General features: G+C 51.3%; 2 protein-coding genes across 4 annotated transcripts in view; one reads left to right on the forward strand and one right to left on the reverse strand.

The window, feature by feature from the left end:
* Positions 1-22,125, reverse strand: part of Rsph14 (radial spoke head 14 homolog) — a 70,244-nt gene that overhangs the window by 25,247 nt on the left and 22,872 nt on the right. The window lies entirely within an intron of this gene.
* Positions 1-22,125, forward strand: part of Gnaz (G protein subunit alpha z) — a 46,685-nt gene that overhangs the window by 16,108 nt on the left and 8,452 nt on the right. The window contains exons 2-3 of one of the 3 annotated variants that reach the window (XM_026412544.2): positions 2,483-2,597; positions 6,485-7,685. In XM_026412544.2, the coding sequence (XP_026268329.1) occupies positions 6,963-7,685 (723 nt within the window). In that variant the 5' untranslated portion in view covers positions 2,483-2,597; positions 6,485-6,962. The remainder of the gene's footprint in view (positions 1-2,482; positions 2,598-6,484; positions 7,686-22,125) is intronic. The other 2 variants (XM_026412545.2, XM_026412542.2) reach the window with 2 other exon arrangements.

Below are 22,125 nucleotides of genomic sequence, written 5' to 3' on the forward strand. Positions count from 1 at the left end.
GAGAGAAACATTCAGTATGTCAGTTGAAAGCAGAAAGCACAATGCCAGTAAGCCAGGCATAAAAGGGCAGTGGAAAATGTTTCCTTATTAAGCGGGAAGGAAACTGATTATCAGTGGCAGCCGCAGGCACAGGCTTTTCCGGACCTTCAATTTCTAAAATAGAGCCACTTAGTAAGAGCTGAGTAGGGGATAGTGGGTCCAGAGAGCAAAGGAGAAGACCTACTCTTTAAAAGGAGATGGAAATACCATGAATAAGTTTGGGCCTACGGGTTCTCATGCTAGCCTGGGAGGCATGGGAAGCACCTTAGGACTAGTGATTCGGGCAACCTAAGACCAGCAGTGCCTCAGGTGTAGGTTCAGGGAACTCCACATGCATTTCTCCTGCCAGATCCTGCAAACCATGAGACATAGGCTGGCTGTGGGGTGGGGGGCCCTCCCCATTCTGCCTGATGTCTTTGTTTAAGGAAGGGCCTGTAATCACAGACACAGTGAGCTCCATCTGCTGCCACCAGGCCAACCTCCCTCTGCTCTCTCCAGGTCATCACCGTTGGGTGCCAGGATAGAGCTGGCAGTAGAAGGGCCACCACTGCCAGGGCAGAGACATCTGAGCAAACTGGGGTAGGGGTGAGCAGTGCTGAGTCATAACCCCATTTAGGGCTCCCTGAGCAGTTCGGCCTCCATGGGGGCATGGGGGGGACTCGGGGGCAGGGCCAGGGGTAGGTAGGTACAGGTAGTCCAGGGCAGCTGTCTTGGGTTGGAAAGGGCTCATCAGTTCATGATGAGGGCTATGCGTCCTGCGTGTCACCCCCAGGCCTGGAACCAGAGGCACTGCTGATCCCTCGCACTAAGGCTTGACACACTCCAAGCCAGGGCCTTGGCTGAGGGCAGAGTGGGAATTCCCAAAGGTTTAAAGCAGTGGGGAAAATTGGGAACCCATCATTGTGCTGGGTGTATGGCCTCTCATTGCCTTGCTGGCCTTGTTGCCTGGCCACTCATCACTTCTTGGGGTCCTAACCATTGTCCCCAGCAGAGTTAGCCATCTGAATGATCTCTGTGGGCCTCAGAGATATGACCATGCTTCTTTGTTCATTCACAGTCCCAAGTGCTGGCACATCTCCTTAGTGAATCTAAACTACCTCCCTTAGGTGGGCCTGTGTGTGGAATCATCAACCCTTCTAGTGGCCCAGGCTCAGTGTGGCATAAGCTTTCCTGGGAGACCAGAGGGGAGGCCAATAGGTAGCCAGGGTCTGGAGAAGTGAGGGTCTGGGCTGCTTATTCCCATGGAAGTGGGGCATAGTAGCGAAGGAGCCTGGCCTATAAGCTGATAAGCCTTTCTACCCAAGAGTTCCCTGGCTTAGCTTGGCTTGGGCAGTGATACCTCAGTGACCTTGACTTTGGATTGCCTTCCCCCACTTTGAGGGCTGACTTTCCTGGCTGTTGAAAAGTGGCCCTGGGAGAGGCTTTAGAGGGAGAGGTTGGATAGGGATATGGGACAGGTTAGTGACTTGGGTTCCACAGCCTAGCTCTGCCTTGTGGGTATAGACAGACAGCCATGGGTATGAGGGTTGTGTTGCCAGGTTGTATGCCCAGCAATCACAGGCTGTGGGGACAGGCCAGGGGAGAGCTGTAGCAGCCCATATGGAGGGCATCCGTGATGCCAAGACACTGAGAGAAGTGGCAGCACCATCCCTCCACAACCATGTCCTGCCCTGGTTCAGGGCTGTCACCCACATCTATTCCAGGAGCAGCCTGGAGAGGGCCATTTCTGGGGAAGGGGCAACATGATATGATGGCAGGCCAGCCTGCCAGGAGTCAACTAGGACCAGGTCAGAGGCCTGAGAGGCAGGCAGGGAGAATACTGAAGGGATTCCCTGTGTGTGCTAAAGGGCCTGGCCTTGAGAACACAGGTAGCGAGGAGCTTTCAGGAGAGGGGTCCCTGAATGGGCTTAGGGTTTGGGGGTTATACCTTGAAACCTTTAGGTAGATGAGTTAAGGAGACCTCTCAGAGGTCAGGATAGAATTTGTCTAGAGCCATAGATCAAGGAGAGCTAGTTTCCCAAGACAACAGGGGAGGAAGCAGGGAGGCTGCAGACTCAGGCCTGGTGAATTCATCATGCTTTATATGCCTCAAGCTCTGCTGCTGTGGAACACCGGAAGGGCTGGCTAGTACTCAGTGATTAATCATTCCACACATCTGTACCCCCTGCCACAACAGAATAGAGTCCCACATTACAGGGAGGTGACAACTTTGCCAACACCTGCCACTTCCTGGAGAATCTCCTCTCCATTAAAGGCCCCACTCCCAGCCTGCTGACTATTCCTGGGATGCCCTGAACACCTCCCTATTCTCACACAGTCACCACTTTATCACCAGGCACTGCCTGTCCTATAGCCTATAGCCTGTGTCTGTGCCTGTTTGTTGCATCCTCCTCCACAGCCCTCACCCACAGTGCTACCCTCTCACCTGGATGTCTTTGTGCAGGAGCCAGTCTGGCCTTAGCCCAGCAGCCACTGGGGTTGCTGGTCATGGAACTCCTTGCTCAAATCCTGACTTGCCACCTCCACCCAGTGTCAAGCTCAAAGCCACAGGTCAGTAAGTAAGTATAACAGAGAATCCCTGAATCATCATCTCAACCCCACTTGCTATACCACTGCCAGTCCCTCCCCTTCATAGCTACCTCTGCTCTCAGAACACCTCTTCCCTGGTACACATGCAACTGTACAGACACATTCAGGTGGGTCCACACACATGCATCCACATGTAGATACAGAAATGGACCTGCATATGCACACCCAAAGGTATATACCTATCACTGTCACATACACCTGCATATGTGGCTTAAACCCCTTCAGTGGCTTTTTCTCTTTGAAGAAGGAAAACCAAGGCCCCAGCCATGTTTCTGTTCTGTCCTCTCACCTTGTACTTCTGTCTTCCTTGGGCCCAGCCACTCTGACCACCCTTCTGTTCTGCCGTGCCCCTTCCTTTCATCTGTACTTCTCTCCTCTCTATGCCCAGTCACTCTGACTACCCTTCAGTTCTGTAGTCACCATGGTTCATCCCTGCCATCCCTAATACACAGGCCCTTTGAGTGTGCTCCTCCTCTGGTGTGTGACCTGTACAGGGACTCTGCCCACACCAACCTGCCCAGCTCACAGAGCTAGAGACCATCAAGAGTAGCCCTCTGCCCACATGCCTACCTCTCTCCTGCACTACATGGCCTCTGCATTTTTATATTTATATTTATACACACACACACACACACACACACACATTTTTTTGAGAGAGAGAGAGAATTTTTTAATATTTATTTTTTAGTTTTCGGTGGACACAACATCTCTATTTTATTTTTATGTGGTGCTGAGGATCGAACCCAGCACCTCGCACATCCTGGGCGAGCCCGCTACCGCTTGAGCCACATCCCCAGCACACATATTTTAATTGTAGAGGGACACAATACCTTTACTTTGTTTATTTATTTTTATGTGGTACTGAAGATCAAACCCAGTGCTTCACACGTACAAGGCAAGCCCTCTACCCCTGAGCCACAACCCCAGCCCCCTGGCCTCTTCATTTTTAAGGAAATCCCAGCCAAAGGTAAGGACCAGCAAGGTAGGACAAGATGCAGAGAACAAAGAGGTTCAGCAGCATGGGGGAGAGAAGGGGGAAGATAGAAGCACACAATTGATGGCGGGGAGTTACTAAAAATGTGCCGACCTATGAGGCCAGTCAAGAGGTGCTACAGATGGAGCAACCTGAGGAAAGTTGAGGTGATGGATCCAGCTCTGCAGAGAACAGCCTGTGCTGGGCCCACATTTGGGTGGGGGTTTTATGGGGACCTGAGATGAGAAAGTGTGAACTGCCAGGAAATGGCCCATGTCCTAGTCTGTTCAGGTGCAACTCTACACCAAGGCAAAGTATTCCCTCACCTGACCCCCAGGAATCCCAGTTCTGAGGTTTACATCTTACCTGCCTGTACTAGACCATGTTCTAAGAATGGGGTCATTACAGGGTGTTCCAAAGGTAGCCACAAGCCTGCTTTTCCTGGGTAGCAGCAAACAGCTTGGGAGGTTCATTTGGGAGAAACTTATTTTCTGGACAATCTTTGCCCAACACTGACCAGCTAAAGGAAGGATAGGGACTGCTACTGACTGGCATTTGTATCATTTCAGGCCTGGTTGTATCTCGGATTTTAAAACATTGAATTGAAAAGAATGGTGATGACAGGGACATCCCCAGGCAGGCTTCTCCCAAGTGGAGGTTGTTGGCAATCATGCCAGAATGACGGCACTGGCAGGAAGGGCCTTGGTGCTCCCAGAAGCATAGCAGGCTGAGGTATTCCCACACCCTTTCCATCCCAAGGGGTTGTCAGATGGGGTTAAGTCATTAGCAGGGACAAAAGAGCAGCCACAGGATTCCTTGACCTTGCTGACATTCACTCCATAGTAGAGAGAAGCAAGCCCCAGATGTGAATTAAAGACAGGGGCTTGTCAATGCCATTACATTTGTTTACAGATTTTTTCCTAATATTAGTTCATTGAAGGAAATATAAGAGATACAATAAAATACAAAAGTGAAAAAAACTCTGCTGAGGTTCCATAACCCTGAACTCATTGCTCCTAGGGAACTAGCGCCCAGACCTCATGTGCATTCCAGCACATGAGTACACTGCATGTATTACACTCAAGCAGGTGCTCCTAGACATCTACTGTACCATCTCAAGGTGCTTCTTGAGGCTTCCATTCTCAGGCATAATTTCAACCTCAGTGGGATTCAGCCTCATTGAATGACCCTTTTAATCACTACTATTAGCAGAGATGTTCCTGGGGTGTTCCCTGGTAGACTCTTCTTCCATGGAGGCCTGGCAGATGGAACTGCAGAATGTGGGAAGATTGCTCAGCCTCACTTTCTTCCTTTCTTCTTTTCATCCCCAGCACCTATCAAGGGCCCACCACATGTAGAGCACTGCTTTGCTCATGTTGGGGTCAAGGCCAAGATGGGCCCTGCTCATCTGGAACCCCCAATTAGGGAGGAGGCTGCATCAGCACACAGAGTCATGTAGGTCACTTGTTAGCTGGGGGCTTCTGTGGAGGTAGCAGTGAAGAGAGGGCAGGGCAGGCGGTGGAACCTGGCCAGGGAGAGGTCAGCTGGTGTGGGGAGAGCAGAGTGATTTTCTTTAGGTCCTAGAGCAGGGAAGGTAAGGAAAGCAGAGGCAGCTGGGGCAGGTTGAGTTTTGGAAGCTAACATACCTAGGAGTATAGACAGAGTGAGGTCCGTAGCTGGCAGGTCTTGTCTGCCCCAGGCTTTCCCACCTCAGGGCCTACCATAAGAGATATTAGAGGAGTGAATGCTGGTCATGGCAGAATGGCTGAGGAGGGAAGGCAAGGTGCCTCCATGGGCTCCCAGTCAGTGTCAGAAGCCTGAGCTCTCTGGTAGAGGAAGACTGGCCCAGCCACCCAGCAGGTCACAGGAGTGTTCTGGGGTTTGCCCCTTCCCTTGCTTTCGACAGGATGCTATAGCCTAGGTCCAGCCAGGGTCGGTGAAAGATTCCACCTCAGACTTGGGGAGGGGGGACTTTGGGCTACCATGCATAGCCTGGACTTAGCGATTCCCACTGTCCTTGGGAGGTACCCTGGCCTTCCCCAACAAGACTTCAGCATAGTGCCCTGTCTTGCAGACCCTGCCCACCTGCTAGCCCCTGACCCATGCCTCCATCCAAGCCTCCCTCGCCCAACCAGAAGTAAGGCCACCTCTGCCTATTCTTCAAGGCCATCCCCAAGCCACTGTCTACTTAGGTACCCTGCGTTATTTATCCCTATGGTCTGCAGCCTCTGCCTGGTTTGGTCCCTGTGTATCTGCTTACTCCTAGGGTTGGTGCCACAGAGTACCCATGAGGGAAGTCAATGGCCAGACCTCCCTCCTGGCACATATCCTATTCTGTGAGAGGAGAGGTGACTCAGCCCCTGCAAGAGGAGGTGAGAGGCAGGGAGGCATCCATTTATCCCAGACCTGAGTTAAGGGAGCCTGGGCCTCTTCCAGGCAGGGTCACAGCCAGAACCCCACTGTAAAACAGGGTGAGGCTAAGCTCCATGGGTACCTTTGGGTAATAAAGCACCAGAGGGGCATCACAGCAGGATCATATTATTGAATCCTATTCAGATGCAGAGATTCAGAGAAGGTGAGGTCCGCAGGATCCAGTGGGTAGGACCCAGCGTGGGGTGCAGATGGGCAGAGGCCTTGTATACCTCACTCCTCTTCCTTGTGCACCTGGCTTCAGACAAATTGGACCAACCAAGAGAGAAGTAGAAGGGTAGGCATCAGCCAGACATGTTTGTTTTGCTGTGATTTGGGCACTAATCCTGCAGCACGCCAGAGGAGCAGGGAGTCAATGGATTATTCCCGCGCTTTCAGAGCCCAGTTTCCTATCCAACCTGAGGTGGGGCTGAGAGGAGCAGCGGGTGGCTCATGCTGTTGTCTGTTTGGCAGGTGAAGGGCCGAATGCACTGCTGGGAGTCGGAGCAGCCTGAGGCAGGGGGGCCACAGGGAGTGCAGGGCCCTCCAGCCGAGCTTAGCAGCATCGCCACAGCAACCAGCAACCAGAAGGCAGCAGCCTAGGCAGACGCAAGCAGACGGCTTCCCACCGTGGCCGAGGACAGGGAATGACTCCGGCAAATCAGACCACACTGCTGATAAGGGAGGTGGAGTGTCACTAGAGGAGAGGGTGCGGCCACCGCCCCGCTGCAAGGAGCGCCATGCCAGCTGGAGAAGAGTCACTGGGGCAGAGGCTGCAGTGTGACATGACCTGGCCTCACACCCAGTGCTGAACTCTCCCAGGGTAGCTGACTCTTGTCTGCTGGGCGCATCAGCCCACATCTCATATTCCTCACTGCAGCCATCCTTACCTGGTGGCAAGAGGGAGAGGCACCTATCTGTGCCCCACATCTGGGCCTATTGCTGCCGGACCATGGGATGTCGGCAAAGCTCAGAGGAAAAAGAGGCAGCGCGGCGGTCCCGGAGAATCGACCGCCACCTGCGCTCAGAGAGTCAGCGGCAACGCCGTGAAATCAAGCTGCTCCTGCTGGGTACCAGCAACTCAGGCAAGAGCACCATCGTCAAGCAGATGAAGATCATTCACAGTGGTGGCTTCAACCTGGAGGCCTGCAAGGAGTATAAGCCCCTCATCATCTACAATGCCATTGATTCACTGACCCGCATCATCCGGGCCCTGGCTGCCCTCAAGATAGACTTCCACAATCCTGACCGCGCCTACGATGCTGTGCAGCTGTTTGCACTGACAGGCCCCGCAGAGAGCAAAGGTGAGATCACACCTGAGCTGCTGGGTGTCATGCGGCGGCTGTGGGCTGATCCTGGGGCACAGGCATGCTTTGGCCGCTCCAGTGAGTACCACTTGGAGGACAATGCAGCCTATTACCTGAATGACCTGGAGCGCATTGCTGCACCTGACTATATTCCCACTGTTGAGGACATCCTACGTTCCCGGGACATGACCACGGGCATTGTGGAGAACAAATTCACCTTCAAGGAGCTCACATTCAAGATGGTAGATGTAGGCGGACAGAGGTCAGAGCGCAAAAAGTGGATCCACTGTTTCGAGGGTGTCACTGCCATCATCTTCTGTGTGGAGCTTAGTGGCTATGACCTGAAGCTCTATGAGGATAACCAGACGGTGAGTGGGGCCCAGGTTTTCATGGCTTGTTCCTGCCGTCCAGGGAAGCAGGTAGACTCCTTGGACAGGGAGAGGCTATGGGCAGTAGAACTGAAACTATGCCTGATCTAGCATACATGTCTGCTCTAATGTGATGGGGCCATGTGTGTCCCTCTTTCTGTCCTCAGGAAATACACTGTGGAGTGTGGTGGGTGTTGTGGGCATCACAGGACCTTACAGTCACTTCTTCACTTCTGCCAGGATGTTAGTCCTAGAGTGGTTCCTGGCAGGTAGGACCATGCTAGGCCCTCAAAGGTTCCCTTTAAGAACAGCTCTCCACAGCTGCCCTGGCCTTGGGGGACACATTTTGACTTAGGTGACCATGCTCTGACAGACCCATGATATTCTGACACCTTCTAGATGTTGCCATACTCCTTGGCAACACACCAAGCAGGGATACCACCCCCACAATCAGTTATAGCCATCCTCTCCCTGTTGCAAATCATACTGTCCTTGTGGTTCTTGCTGACTGCAGGAGACCAGGTTGCAAGGTTACCCTCACCTCAGTGCAGTGGACAAATCATACCCATGCCTTAAGCACTGAGGCCTTAAAGGCCACAGGACGAGAGGGACAGGGAGGCAAGCCCCTGGCAAGGAAATGGTGGGTAGCATGTTCCAGTCCAACTGAGATAGAAGGCCCAATCTTCCCAGGCACCTTGGAGTAGCAACAGTGGAAGTGATGGATGTGGCCAGGGCTGCCCCACCATGAGGGCCATCTCTTGATTTAAAGAGGTTTTTGTCCTTGGCAGGAGCACTAAGCAAAGGCTTTTTTCTTAAGGCAGGTTTCTTATGAGAAAAAGGCCTTTCTTTTCAGTAGAGGGCTTGCCTAGCATGTGTGAGGCCCAGTACTGAGAAAAAAAAAGGGAGGGGATAGCCTTTGAGTTGTGGGGGGGGGGGGACAGTCCCTCAAGGAGCCATGAATGGAGCTGTGGGTGCCTAGGGGGCAGTAATGATGTTGGTGAGGGGACCTTGTCAATATGGAACCTCCATCATGCTAGGAGATGAAGGTCTGTCCTATCCCCTTTGAAACACTGGGCCTCCAGGGTCAGCTGCAAGGATGGACTCCTTCCTTCATCTGTTCTTATTAAGGCAGGTGATAGCTTTATTCTTTGGGTTCATCCAAGGGTTCTAACTTAGGTCCTGTAGCCTCCAAGGGAGGAGGACTGGGTTCCTGAACATTTTTCTGGGCAGAGAGGGTCTGAGGCCTTTTTGTCAGGTCAGTATAAAAGTAAAAGGCAGGATGCACCTCTTTTCTCTCCTCTTTATACATCTAAGGGTATTCCCTTTACTGTGTCCCGGAGTTGATGGCTTCAGTGGCTGGTGTAAGGAGCTATAGATGCCAAGTCCACAAGAGGCTGGTGGCTTATGGCCCTATTCACAGGCCATGTCTGTCAGTGAGTGAGTGGTCTTTGGATCTTCTAGTCCCTTTTACTTCTCTGGCTGCCCCCACTTGAGCATCATAAGTGGTTCTAGATAAAGATGACATCCCAGCAAATGAGTGAGGTCCAGCTTTGTTTATAAAACGTTACTGTGGACAGAGACAGGTCTTGGGGTTGACCAGGCTGTGAGGCAAAGTGAAGTGCCTGGGCTGGGCTGTTCATGGCAGGTCTGCTGGCCACACTGCAGCTGCTAGTCACACAGGTTTAGGCTGTTGGCTCTCTGCCCCAGGTATCTTCTACTGTTTCCTGGAGCTGACAGAAAACTCTGTTCAAAAGCCTTCCAGATCTGTATCTGGGGGATGCCTCATCCATCATCTCCAGGGTGGACATGGCAAATTCCCTCAGTGCTGGCCTGGCTCCCAGACCCATTCTTTGGCTATGCCCAAGGTGTGCCTGCACCCAGGAGGCAGGATGCCTGGACCCTAAGTTTTATGGAAGACTAGTTGTCACCTCTGCTCTCCAAATCTGTCAACAAGGAAGAGGCCCCAATGACCTCAAAAGACAGGCCCAAAGCCAAATTATTGCCTGCTCCAAACCCTTCTGACTTCACCTAGCCCATGCTACTGCCTTGATGCCTTTCTCTGCTCTTTCTACTCCGCCATTTACAGCTTATTTTGCTCTCATAGCACTGCTTTGCCCAGTCTTAGTTCATGACCATCCCTGTCTTCTTCATGACCATCCCTGTCTTCTTCCCCCATCCGCCAGGACTCATCCCAAGTGACACTCCTTTAAGTGGCCTTCCATGACCTTATCCAGTGCCTGCACACTCCTTCATTGAATCATTCATTGCAGGGTGGGTCATTGCTCACAAGCCAGCAAGCTCCTGGGGGCAGGCCCTGGGAGGCCTGGGTGGGCCCCTGATCTCTAGCCTTCTTCCAGCCCTACCTCCCATGGGGATCTCTCTGAGGCCTGAGCTTGCCTTGGTGGAAGAACCAGGCTCTGGGATGTTCAGGGGATTTTCTAAATAAAGGGGCTGGCAGCTGGGCCTGCAGCTGCCACCACCACCACCCTGGTTTCCACAGGCCTGGGGAAGTGATTGTTCACCAGAAAAGGAAATTCTTGATGAGAAACCCAAGCAAAACTGGAAATTCACTGGATTCCAAATGGATCTGACCTTTCATGCTCCACCAGTAATATCTGGGGATGGAAAACAAACAGGCTGCTGAGGAAAGACAATACTCTCCCATGATTCCTCCAGCTGGCTTCCATGGGGTGGTGCAGGCAGTGAGAACTGCTTACCTCTCTCCAGCTGAGCCAGGGCTTACTCCACCTGCACAGAGGCTAAAACAAGCCTGCCACCTTCTGCCTCCTGGAATGCCCTGAACTGTCCTCTCAGCCCGACAAAGGCAAGTCAGCCAAAAATGAGTCATGCTAATTTTTGCAAAAGCCAAACGAATCTCCGGGTCCAGTGCCAAGGCTCTGGACATGGCCCCTCCACAGCACTCCTTCCCTGCTCATCTCTGAGGCCTTATTTTCCCTCTGATGGAGACTGTGGTACCCCCTGCCCCCATGCCTGGTGAAGAAACCACAGCACCCCCCCCTCCCACCGCCCAGCTTGCCTGCTGGTTCCTACGTCAGCACGTTGCCAAGGAGAGTGTCAGCATCTCTGGGCTTCTGGTTGTGAAGGCTGCAGCAAGCACAGGGTAGCACCCTGGAGGCAAGGGCAGACAGATTCCCAGCCACCCATGAACTGTGGCAACAAAGCACAAACAAGAAACCATACCTGCCCTTGGCCAGCATTCCTCTCTTGTCTCCAGGAAGAATTAGGCAGAAGGTGGGCAGGCTTGGAGAAAAATGTAGTGACAGAGTACTGACCAGCAGCCAGGGGTGCTGGTCCCTAATGGGAGGGCTGATTGAGACCCTGTCCCCTTGCAGTCCTGGTAGGTACCTGGGCTTTAAAGCTGGATGGGCCTCCGGTACCCCACCTGGTATCCCCCCAGATGGCACCAGAGGCCAAAACACAGGATAGCATGGGTATTTTTCTCAGGCACCATTCCCTAATTGATCCTGTGAAGCAGCAGCACCTGTTACTTCTGTCATAGGGGGAGGCACTGAAGCTCAAGTGCAGGATGGTGCTAGCTAGCTTCCCACCCCTAATGCTTCCTCTCACATGAGGACAGTCCCTGAGAGGCCCAAGAACCTACTCTGGGCTTTTCACTCAGCCAGGCCCGGGACTCTGCCCTTCCTCCTTACTGCATTTACATAAGTGTCAATTGACAGAGATAGGTTACTCTTTGGCCTCAGGACCACTGTAGACAAGGAGAAGTGGAGACACTGGCATCTAGCAGTGCATGTGGAGAGATGACCATTGCTGTGAGCAGCAGGAATGTGTCCTCACTCCCCCATCAGAAGCAGGACCTAAAGCATACTTGGTGAGATCCTTGGGGAAGTGGGAAGGCAGGTGCCTAGTTTCCATCCTCTGCCCCTGCAGATCAGCTGATGGACTCTGCTGGCTGCTTAATGGTGGATGAATTCTTTAAAAGAGACAGATTAAAAGGCCTGGTTGTAAAGTGTCAAATGTTTTAATGTGGAAACCTACAGAGAGCTTGCTGCCCATTTCCCAGTGGAGCTGTCAGCATTCCCAGCCCTGTGGCAAGCCCATTGTGTGCCTGCTGTGTGCCTGCTGTGCATGGTCCTGGGCATAAGCATGAGCCTGATTCTAACAGCAACACAAGAAGCTTGAGGGGCAGGGGACAGTCATACCAACACATCCACTACTTTACTCCACAAACCCTCATGCTTCTGGGGACACCTGCCCTTTCCTTCCAGAGCCATAAGGCACAATTCTGAGGGGTAACCCTTGTTTTGCTTTCATCTAGAACCAGTGGTACCCACTAGGGCCCTATAGGCAGACTGGGCCACCACAAAACACCATGGGAGAACCTTTGCCCCACCATCTATCCAAGAGACAACTAGCCAACATGTGTCAAGGAGGGGAGAGCAGGATACAAGGACATTCATTTGTGGGAGTCAAATGCTGCAGGTGGTGGAAACTACAGCATCTAGACTTCAAGCAGGTGGCCTCTGCCCAGCTCTGAGCAGTGGTCCTGGGGCCCTGGGCAGCCCTTTCCCTCACCCTACAGATCAACAGCCCAACATCTGCTGAGGATAGACTGGTACCCACCCACACAGCCTGTGCTGTGGGTAGAGTCCCTGGCACTAGTAGGCACTCAGCAGGCACTGTGGAGTGGGCAGAAGGTGGGCCGGCTTGTAGAAAACTGTAGTGCCAGAGTACTGACCAGCAGCCAGGGGTGCTGATCCCTAATGGGAGTGTGTGCCCCTGAGGAGACTGTCCTGCAAATATAGTGTGTACTTGCCACCCTAGCACTGTGGTTGTCAAGCAGATTGTGAAGGAAGGTGATTTTAGTGCTTTAAAAGTGGAGTTTAAACAGCTGTGTCAAAAAATAAGGTGCCGAGAGAGATGTAAGTTATCTGCAGTAAGACAGCTCACACCTGATGATAATGGAACTGGTTCATCCAGCCAAATGAGAGGATTATAAATGTGAAACAGCCAGGTGTGGATGATTCCCAGGTATGGCTGATTCCCCACTCCCCGGTATACAGAGTCCTGGAATGGTAAGGGACCTTATAGGTCCCTTAGTGTCTTTAACCAGCCAGCTTTGCAGATGAGGAACTGAGGCTCAGAGATTACATTACCTGACCCAGGGCTGTCTCTGACTCTCAGGGAGGACCCTGCACTGTCCCCTGGGGATTCCAGAGATCTCCTATTTACCTACCAACCCCATATCCTGTGGGTGCAGGAGTGCTCCACAGAGGGCTTTGGAGATATAGATTGGATTCCACCATGGGGGCTACTGTATAACTGGCCTCCCTTCAGGGAGAATAGAGGGCAGTCACCACAGGGCTCAAGACACATGAGTGGGTGTCTGGACCAGCCCTCCCCACCACCACTACCACCAGTCTGTGGTAGGACCACAGGGAGCCCTGACACAGCCTGTCTTCACTTTGCCTCCTGCTTCTGACCCAGTTCAGGGCATAGCTCTAGTGATAGTACCTAGTGCTAAAATTGTGCCTCTCTCTGCATGGGGTGCCGGAGAGAGGCACAGTTTACCCACCAGGAGCCTACTGCCCTTCTCCTCTGGGCACTGATCTCCCAGCAGCCCCCTCTGATCTTATGTTGTGCCAGGAACTGGCACATATAATTTGTCCATGAGAACCATAAATCATTGCAACCCTGGGACAGTGGGGACCTCCTGGGCTAGAGCCAAAGCAGAGGCAGGCTGACAGAAGGGCTTCAGTTCCCAAGGACTAGGTGGCCCGAGAGGTGACACAACAGAGGTGAGAGGCAGAGAGGGCCAGACAGAGGCAGGTGCACAGTAGGGAGCAGCTAGCACACAATCTTCCCAGCCATTTCCCCCACTATGCCAAGTATGCATGCACAGATGGACCACTGGTCGCCTAGGGGTGCTTGTGACTGGCTCCACTTCCCAGCCTTCATTTTTGTCCTAACTGAAGATTGCAGCTAGCTGGTTGTCACTTGGGTAGGCCTTCAGCTGCTCTGGGCCTGTGGTTTGTGATCAGTAAGTAGTGGATATCTGCTTGCTTCGGGTCCATGATTGGTGGGAGATGTTGGAGAAGGAAACAGATCCTGGTACCAGGTCCTTGGTGCTTGCCAACTAGCATTTCAGATCACCGAGCTAGGACCTCCTCTCTGCTGTCAGGGGGACACACAGCCTCAGAGGCCTCTATCAATAACAATTTCTGTCCTTCCTTCCCTGTCATAGTGGGGGCTCCACTTGCAAAACCATTCCTTGCCTCCTTTATGCAGTAGTTCTTTACCCTTGTTTGATCTTCAGTGAGACACTGGCCAAAAGGTGGGGTGAAGCCTGGACCTGAGCTTGGGTACTTGATTTTTAATAGATCTCTCTGTCTCCTACCTCAGCTACACCTGTGTGGTGATTTGAGTTTCTGATACGGCTTTTCCATTTATCCTTCTTTCCTTACCCTTATAAACCTAGCTCTGTCATTGAGTGTATCAGCTGTCCCTCTGTGGTGGTCAGTCACCTCCTGCTGTGTCACTAGATACTACTCCCTGGATACAGGCTATCACTGAACACAGCTGGGTAGCCGCCGGGCCACTAGCCCCATCAATCCATTTTTCACTGTGATGATAGATAAGTAAGTAGTGGGTATCTGGGATGTCCATGGTGGTCCTTGGATCTTTCAGACTAATGACCCTACTAAGACATGAGATCAGCCAGCTTGGTACATGGATGGGGCTTCCTTATAGTCTAGGTGTGGTCAGTCTTTTGCCTAGCACCGATAAACATTAAGGAAAGAAATAAAGCACCTCCTCTGCAAAAAAGGGCACTAAGACCAGGGGATTAGGGATTAGCAGTGGCAGAGCCTCCCTCTCTCCATACCAGTCCAGTGCAGGGCTGGAGCTGACTCATATACCTTACCAGAGGTAATTTTTCAATCTCTAGGAAGTTTATTAGCTGACATCATATTGACAGTGTTAAATCAGCCAGGTGGCAGTAATTATACCACAGAAATTGGCAAGCCCTACAAATCAGCTCCCCCATACCACATTGCCCTTACCAAAGCCAGTTGTTAAATGTTTACCAGCACACCATAGGCAGTAAGTCCCCAACCCTGGACAGAAGAGCCTGTCCTAAGTCAAGCTTAATGGTGAATTATTAGATTCACTGTTTGCATCTTTTTGAAGAACAGAACAGTGTCTTTGTCTTTCTGCTCTCCTCTTTTTTTTGCCATTTTTTTTATTATCTACACATGACATTACAGTGATCTTGGCAATTCATACATTTGTATCATTGGGGTATAATTTCTCATTTTTCTAATTGTACAGATTGCATAGAGTCATAGAGTCACCTATATACATACATCAATCATAATGTTTATTCTATTCTGCTGCCCTTCCTATATGCCCTCCTCTTGCCCACTAACCACATATATTATTTCTATTCACATTTGTCCCACTCTCCTGCTGGCCATAGGTGGGAAGCCACCAAAGAACCACAGGTTGCCTTGGTTAGTATTTCCAGTGTCTTAGAGCCCAAAGTGGCTTCATGGTTATTCTGAACCTTATTCCTGCTCTCCCTGGGTAGGTTTAAAAGCATCCTACTGCACAGAGAAGCAACCTGCAAACTGAGAGTTCTGGTTTCTCTTTGTCATCAGCTACTATGAGGCCATCTGCTCAAGCTAGGGGCCATCCTGTGTCCTCCATCTGAGAGAAAACAAGCCCTCTGATATTCAGGAAGCAGTCACATGTTGTATGTGCAGGTTCCAGGCCCAATGAGCTCCCAGTCTAAGAACAGAGGGTCATTTCTTTCCTCCCGAGTGGCCAGAAAAGGCCTGAGGCTGGAAGGACCTCTTCTGCCCCAGCGACCAACTTGAAAGAGAAAAGAGGGCCTAGACATCTGGAGCTGGGATGAAGACAGGGTGTGATCTGATCTGGACCTTACAGAATCCAGCCCTAAGGCTGTGGGCTACTCTTGGGGTCATGGAGAATGCAGTACTGTGCACAGCATCTTTCAGGGAGAGCTGGCCCTGTCAGGCACTCTGCATCAGGGGCAGGGAAGGACCAGGTAGGGTCAGGTCCCAGGTGCCACATCCAATCCCTAACACTGCCCATGCCAGCAGTGCTGCCAGAACACACTGTGATAGAGTTGGAATTGACCTGTGCCTCATTCCCAGTCTGCATTTTTTGCTTACCAGACTATTGCATTAGATACTCACAAAGATGCCCCTCTCAGGTTGTACCACAAACCTCAGGGCTGAATGGCTCCCCACCCTGCATCTGTTCAGCCTTCCCTGGCTAGTAGGTAATTAATTTCCTGAGCGCATTAGCCCTGCTCATTATGCACACATCAGAACAGCTCTGAGTTTTAAGACACTGATTATTATTGTTTTAAGGGATTTGTATAATCTAAGAACGGAAAAACAATTTTTCCACTTATCAAGAACAGACTTGAGGGTGGAGGCTGAGGGTACTGTGGGCCTCGATGACCTGGTGTCACCTCCTGTGTATTGGGGATTCTACTCAGGGGAGTTCTGTTGCTGGCCCTGAACAACAGGAGAGGGGTAGGAATGAGAGCAGGATACCTGGGGTTCACCTATGGGGCAGAAAGATGTCTGTGCTGACAGGGCACAGGGCTTTCTACACAGAGCCTCTGTGGAGCTCCCCACGGCCCACAGGCTCCTACTGTCTAGTTTCTGGAGGGATTAGAATGGCAGTTAGCCAGGGGAGGGCACTGGGCCCTGAGAGAGACATCCAGCATTGACCAAGTCAGAGTGAAAAAAGTCCCTTCTCCCTACATGTGTCTCCAAATTGTGCAGGAGGTAAGTGCTGGTCACAGGAGCTTGGGCCACATGTCATGCTAATATGGTCTTCATTGTACCCGTGGTAAATGCCTCCTTGGCTCCAACACTTTGTCTAATTTCATTAATAATAAAACCTGGGACGGTCTTTCCAGGGCCCCAGACCCCATGGCCTGAGGTTTACCAATGAGGCTAGCCCCACACACCTTTACCTGGCCTGTGGTAACCCAGGGAGAAGCTGAACAACATCCTGACCCAGGAGACTCGGAGCCTTCAGGGCAATTTAGCCCAGCCAGAGAGTGGTCATGGGCAAGTCCCTTCCTCTCAGGCCTTCCAAAAGCAGCGACAAGTGAAAGCTGGAAAACCTGTGACCTGCTCAACATTCCTGAAGAGCCTCAGGCCCTGGCTTTTTTGTCCCAGGGCTCCAAGACACTGGAAATACTAACCAAGGCAACCTGTGGGTCTTTGGTGGCTTCCCACCTATGGCCAGCAGGACAGAAACTATAGAAAAACAACTGAACTACATGAAGCCAGGCACATCTCCTGCTTCTCTTGGAGCCTGAGGATGAGACCTCAGAAGAGGGCACAGCCCCAGGTCAGACCCAACCTGGCTCTGCCTTAGCACAGACAAGCTTGTCTAGGTTTGCCCCTCTCAACTGTAAAGTGGGACTGGTTACAGATCAAGGTTAAAAAGGTGCTTATAGAAGAAATGGACAGAAAGCCTGTAATGATGCATTTTCTTCTTCCCTTCTATGATCATGGCCAAGCCTGAGCACAAAAAGACAGGGTTGTTATCTACTATTACTTGTGCCTGTGCTTGGTGTGGTGTTATGACAGAGGGAAGTGTCTGCTTTGGAGTGTAGACCCTGAGGGGGCTCAGCAGGGCGATGAGCCTCTCCCAACCCCATTGGCCTCACCCATACAATAGGTACCCTTGCCTGGTTTGGAGTAGTTGAGAAGACTGTGGTAATTGTCAAAGAATTGATGGGAACATGGTACCTGCCTGCTATTGAGCCTGCCAGCCATTTAATATTTCTCTCAGAGACAGCCATGAGCCCTATCTGCAGGAAAGTGAGTGATCTGAGCCCACACACAGCATGAGGCCCAACAAGGCCTGTCCACTATAAAGCAGGCCAAGGCACAGGTGGCTGAAGCTGAGCCTGGGTCCCCAGAGGGACAGCTACCTCTTACTAAGTTACTGGGGCCTAGCATCATAGAGGGCTAGAGACACCCCACTGCATACCCATACAATAAGGTTTGGAGCAGTACTTCCTAGACTGTGGCCTCTGAGCCATGAGTGGCACCCTGAGCTGTCTCTTTCTCTCCCCGTCACTGCATCCCTTACACAGGGCTTACACGGCCATGGAGATGTAGGTGAGAAGAAGAATGGAAGAGTGGTGGGGTGTTTAGAGACCCACCCAAGAGGTAGCAATGCCTAAGCTGAGTGACTAAAGGGTGAAAGCATCCTCCCAGTGAAGAGTGCAGGCTCAGGCACCTGCTTATAAAGAAGGCAGAGGATAGTCATCCTTGGTGAAGCTGAGAACTCAGAAGGTGCTGGCCTGGGTTAGTGCTTTCAAGCTGCCAAGAACCATGTAAATATGGGGTGTGTCCATGACAGTAATAGCACCAAGCATGGGGTACTCTGCTTTCTCATCTGTTTTTTAAATCACTGCTCACAGCCTACTTCATGGCTTGTACAACATGCCAAGAGATACAGCCTACAGTATAAACATAACATCTTTGAGGGTATTCTTGGGTCAAAAACTTTATCACTGACCAGAAGGTTCATCTCAAAAAGTCATTAGAGTTGGCCCAGGCATTAGTTCCCACTGAGGCCCAAAGATGACAAGACAGACCAGGAGTCCTCAGCCTGGGGACATCACAGGCATGATGATCCTCTACTGTAAGGTTTGGAAGTGACTGTACAATGCACCAGCCTCCCTACATGACCTCCTGGCAACTTTGCACATCTGATGACCAAGTCTTTGGCCAGGGATGCAAAAGTTTTTTCTCCTAGAGCAGCTTCTGAGGTAAGACAAAAGCCTCATCCTAGATGCTCTTATCCTGCCTCACCCTTCAGACAACTCCAGAGGGACCATTTTGAATCTTTAGGCCTGCCTAGGCCATCTGCCAACACACCAGCTCTCACAGCTGGGTAACTGCTGCATTCTGAGCAGCTTACCACACATGCAGTTATGGGTATTGGAGATAGGAGCAAACATCCCCAGGTTCCAGGCCCCTGATGTGGCATGCCTATGAGCCAGGAAGTAAGTCACATCTGGATTGTGTGGCACGCGCACGCACACACACACGTCATTGTTCTCAAGAGAGGCTTCAACACTTGAACTAGATTTTAGATAGAGTCTTAGTTTGCTCCAGCCTTACTGTTCCTATAGTTGGAGATGCTGGGTTAGGCCAGTAATGATCCAATTACTTTTTTTTCTTCCATAAAGGATATGAGCATTGTAGAAATCCATTTTATAGGCTACAAACACAGGTTCCCCACTGGGATCTCTCCTCCTTACCCCAATTTCTCAGGTCCGTCACAGGAATGGCCTAGGCCTACTACAGATGGTTTCACAAGCCTTGGCACCTACAGGTATGAGCTGGGGCTGCAGCCCCAGTAGCCAGCAGTGCAGAATTTTCACCTCACTGAACATTACTAGGCTGTAGATCCCAGAAGGTCCTGTGAAGCTGAGATAGGAGGGACTTCATGAACTACAGTTTCCTTGCACAGGTCTGTGTCTGTGTTAACAGCCTCCAGTCTACCCGGCACCTGTTTCCTGTTGTCTACTAATTTCCTGTCAGTGACTGACAGCAAGGGGACTTAAATCAAGCCAGCAAGATTTAGCACAGAAATAAATAGGAGTCAATTCTCATTTCAGCTGAAGCAAAGGCAAACTGGGACTTTGAAAGAGGTGCCCCTCCCTGTAGGATGGGAAAACATGTGAGTTCCAGCATGACCTGCAGCTGGAGCTTCATCCCATAGTGCTGCTGGCCTGCTGGGTATGAAATGGAACAGGACACTGGGGCTCCAAGCCCTTTCAAAGCAGATGCTCCCAGAATCTTGTGGGAATTTGCTCTCCCAGCACTGGAAGCCTTAGAGTATTCCTAAATCATTCCCTCCCTGCATGTGACTCCCACTGCCTGTGTCACACCCTGGGCTTTGCTTCCCAGGGACTTTGACCAACAAAGAAAGGGTCTCATCAGACCAAGATCTAGCCAGTCATTGATTCTGAGATCCATTGAGGACAAAAAGCAAAATGGGGGGATGGATGAGATGCTGGGCCTGTACTAAGAGGCCACTGCTGCCAACATACAGACTTGACAGAGCACAGTGTCCAGCAGCTGCCTTCAAACTCCTAGAAATCCCTGTCAGGTGGTGAAGCCCCACTGGGACTTGAGAAAGTTCTGGGTTCAGTGCCATTTATAACTCACCCTAGAGTAGGTAAGTAGGTAAGGCTCTGGCTCGACAATAGTCCAGGGTTGTCAATAGGCCATCTGTGTCCACTGAGACTGCCCAGTTCAGGCTGGCCAAGCACCCCAACTCCAAGTCCCTCACCCAGCTCTTGAGGACTTCATTCACAAGGTACATTGTGGGTTCAGAGCTGTGGAGAGGGATGTGTGGTAGTTGACAACAGAATCAAAGGAAATGCATACCAGTACATTGCACACAGTCTCTAACCCCTCTCTACCACACAGATGAGGGAACTTGGATTCAAGAACAGGTTGCCCAAAACCAGGGGCCTCTTGACTTGGAAGCCCCTCCACTACATCCTGATTATCCTTGGCTATCCACTGGGCAGGGTTGGGAGTCTATATCCCTTGCTGTCATTTAGAGTCACCCTGGCCCACTCCATGTTGAACAGGCAAATAAGAGGCAGACAAGCTGAACTGCTGCATGAGACAGGAAGTAGCTCTCCACCATTTCTGGTAGGTTCGGAACAAGGGCTTTCCAGGCTATTAGGGCCTGAGTTATGGCTTTACTGGCAGACTGTTATCTTGTTTAAACAGTCCTTGCTGTTTGAAGTGGCAGGCCTGGCCTGTGCTGTTACTATGAGCATTGCACTTATCACTGGGCATAGTTGTTTGGGGCGGGGGTTGGGGGTAGCAATATACACAAGCAAGCAGAGGTTCTGACTTCTGGACTCATCTCTACCCAACTGCCATGGCAAAGAAGCCCCATCTGTCACTGCCTGAGGCCTACAGAGCTAAGTGCTCTACAAAATGGGTGCACCTGTCCTCCCTCCCTTCCTGGGCTGGTTCCCGCAATGGGTGGAGGTGGGTAGGGATGAGGAGAAGAGAAAGTGACAGTAAGAGGCATCAGATGAGGGAAGAGAGCAGTGGCCCTGAAGAAAAATTGAGGGCCCCAAGAAAACCAGAGACCCAGGAGTGTCTCATTTTATGAAGTGTAGCCCCCAGTTGCTAATCCTTCTGTGCCACTCACTACTTGAACCCAATGGGTCTTGTGGATCTAAGGCTATCTGCAGGTGGCATTGGCATCTGGGGTGGGTTGTACAGTAGCCTGGCAGCTGGGCAGTACAGTGTTCCCAGCAAGGAAAACCCATCTAGGGGAGCACAGCAGTGGAGTTGGGTCCTGGGGTCTCTGCACACAGAACACAAGGGGATTGGCCAGAGGATGCTAAGTTACAAAAATTAAACCCAAAGTTTCACCCACCAAGATACAAGATCAGACAATTCCCGATCCTTCAGAGCTGGAAGAACACCTGCTTATCAAGCCTTTTCTGTTTCTTCTGTCAAGTTGACTACCTGAGGGCCAAATCCATCGGTAGCTGCACCTGTGCAAGAGGCCTGGGGCACCTACGCCTCCTCTCACCCCTGGCCCCACAACAGCTGCCACTCTGAATGCCTAACACACACCATCTGGCCCTGCCTGCCATTTACCTCAAGTTGGTGAAAGCAGCCCCCAGATGGACAGACCTGTGCTCGCTGGCAGATGATGAGCAATAACAAGAACAGGGTCTACTTTATTTTTTGTTTTAGAAGGAAGCAAATATAAATATTCTCTGATGGAATCTACTTTTAGGTCTCAAAGCAGTTCCCATAGGTAAAGTTCCAAGATATATAAACTCATATTCAGAACTTTAAAAGGTATTTTAGGTGAGAACTGCAAATAAACTGAGAACTGGGGGGGTGGGAAACGAGTCCAATGGTATTAAAAGCAGCACAGTATTTTTAAAAAGAGTTGAGGTCATGATGAAAGGGTACCTCAGAAATGGGAGTCGGTGAACCAACCAGCTATGGAAACCAGAGGAAGAGCAATCTAGGGTGGGGGGTGGAGCCCAGCATCCACCATGACCCAAGGGAGGTCAGCATGGCAAAGGCCTCCAGGTAAAGAGGAAACCCTGTGGTTGAGGCATATGTGTTAAGGAGACTAGAAGTCTAGCGGCCTAATATAGGGGAGTGAGTGGACACAGAGCACATGCATGGAGGTGGGTCCCAGTGAGGAACAAAAGTGGCAACATAGACTCCCCAAGTGTTACAGGTGCCACCATGGGAGAGAACACAGGCAGAGGCCACAGCCTGTCACTAGGCCCTCTGCACCACACCCCATGGACTGTGCCAAGGCCTAGATGGCCTCTGGCAAAGCAGCCCATCCCTGGTGTGGCCCTCTGTGGCACCTACTCTGTTTACACAGT

The sequence above is a fragment of the Urocitellus parryii genome, chromosome 3 (genome assembly GCF_045843805.1).
Source record: "Urocitellus parryii isolate mUroPar1 chromosome 3, mUroPar1.hap1, whole genome shotgun sequence".
NCBI classification, from domain to species: Eukaryota; Metazoa; Chordata; class Mammalia; order Rodentia; family Sciuridae; genus Urocitellus; species Urocitellus parryii.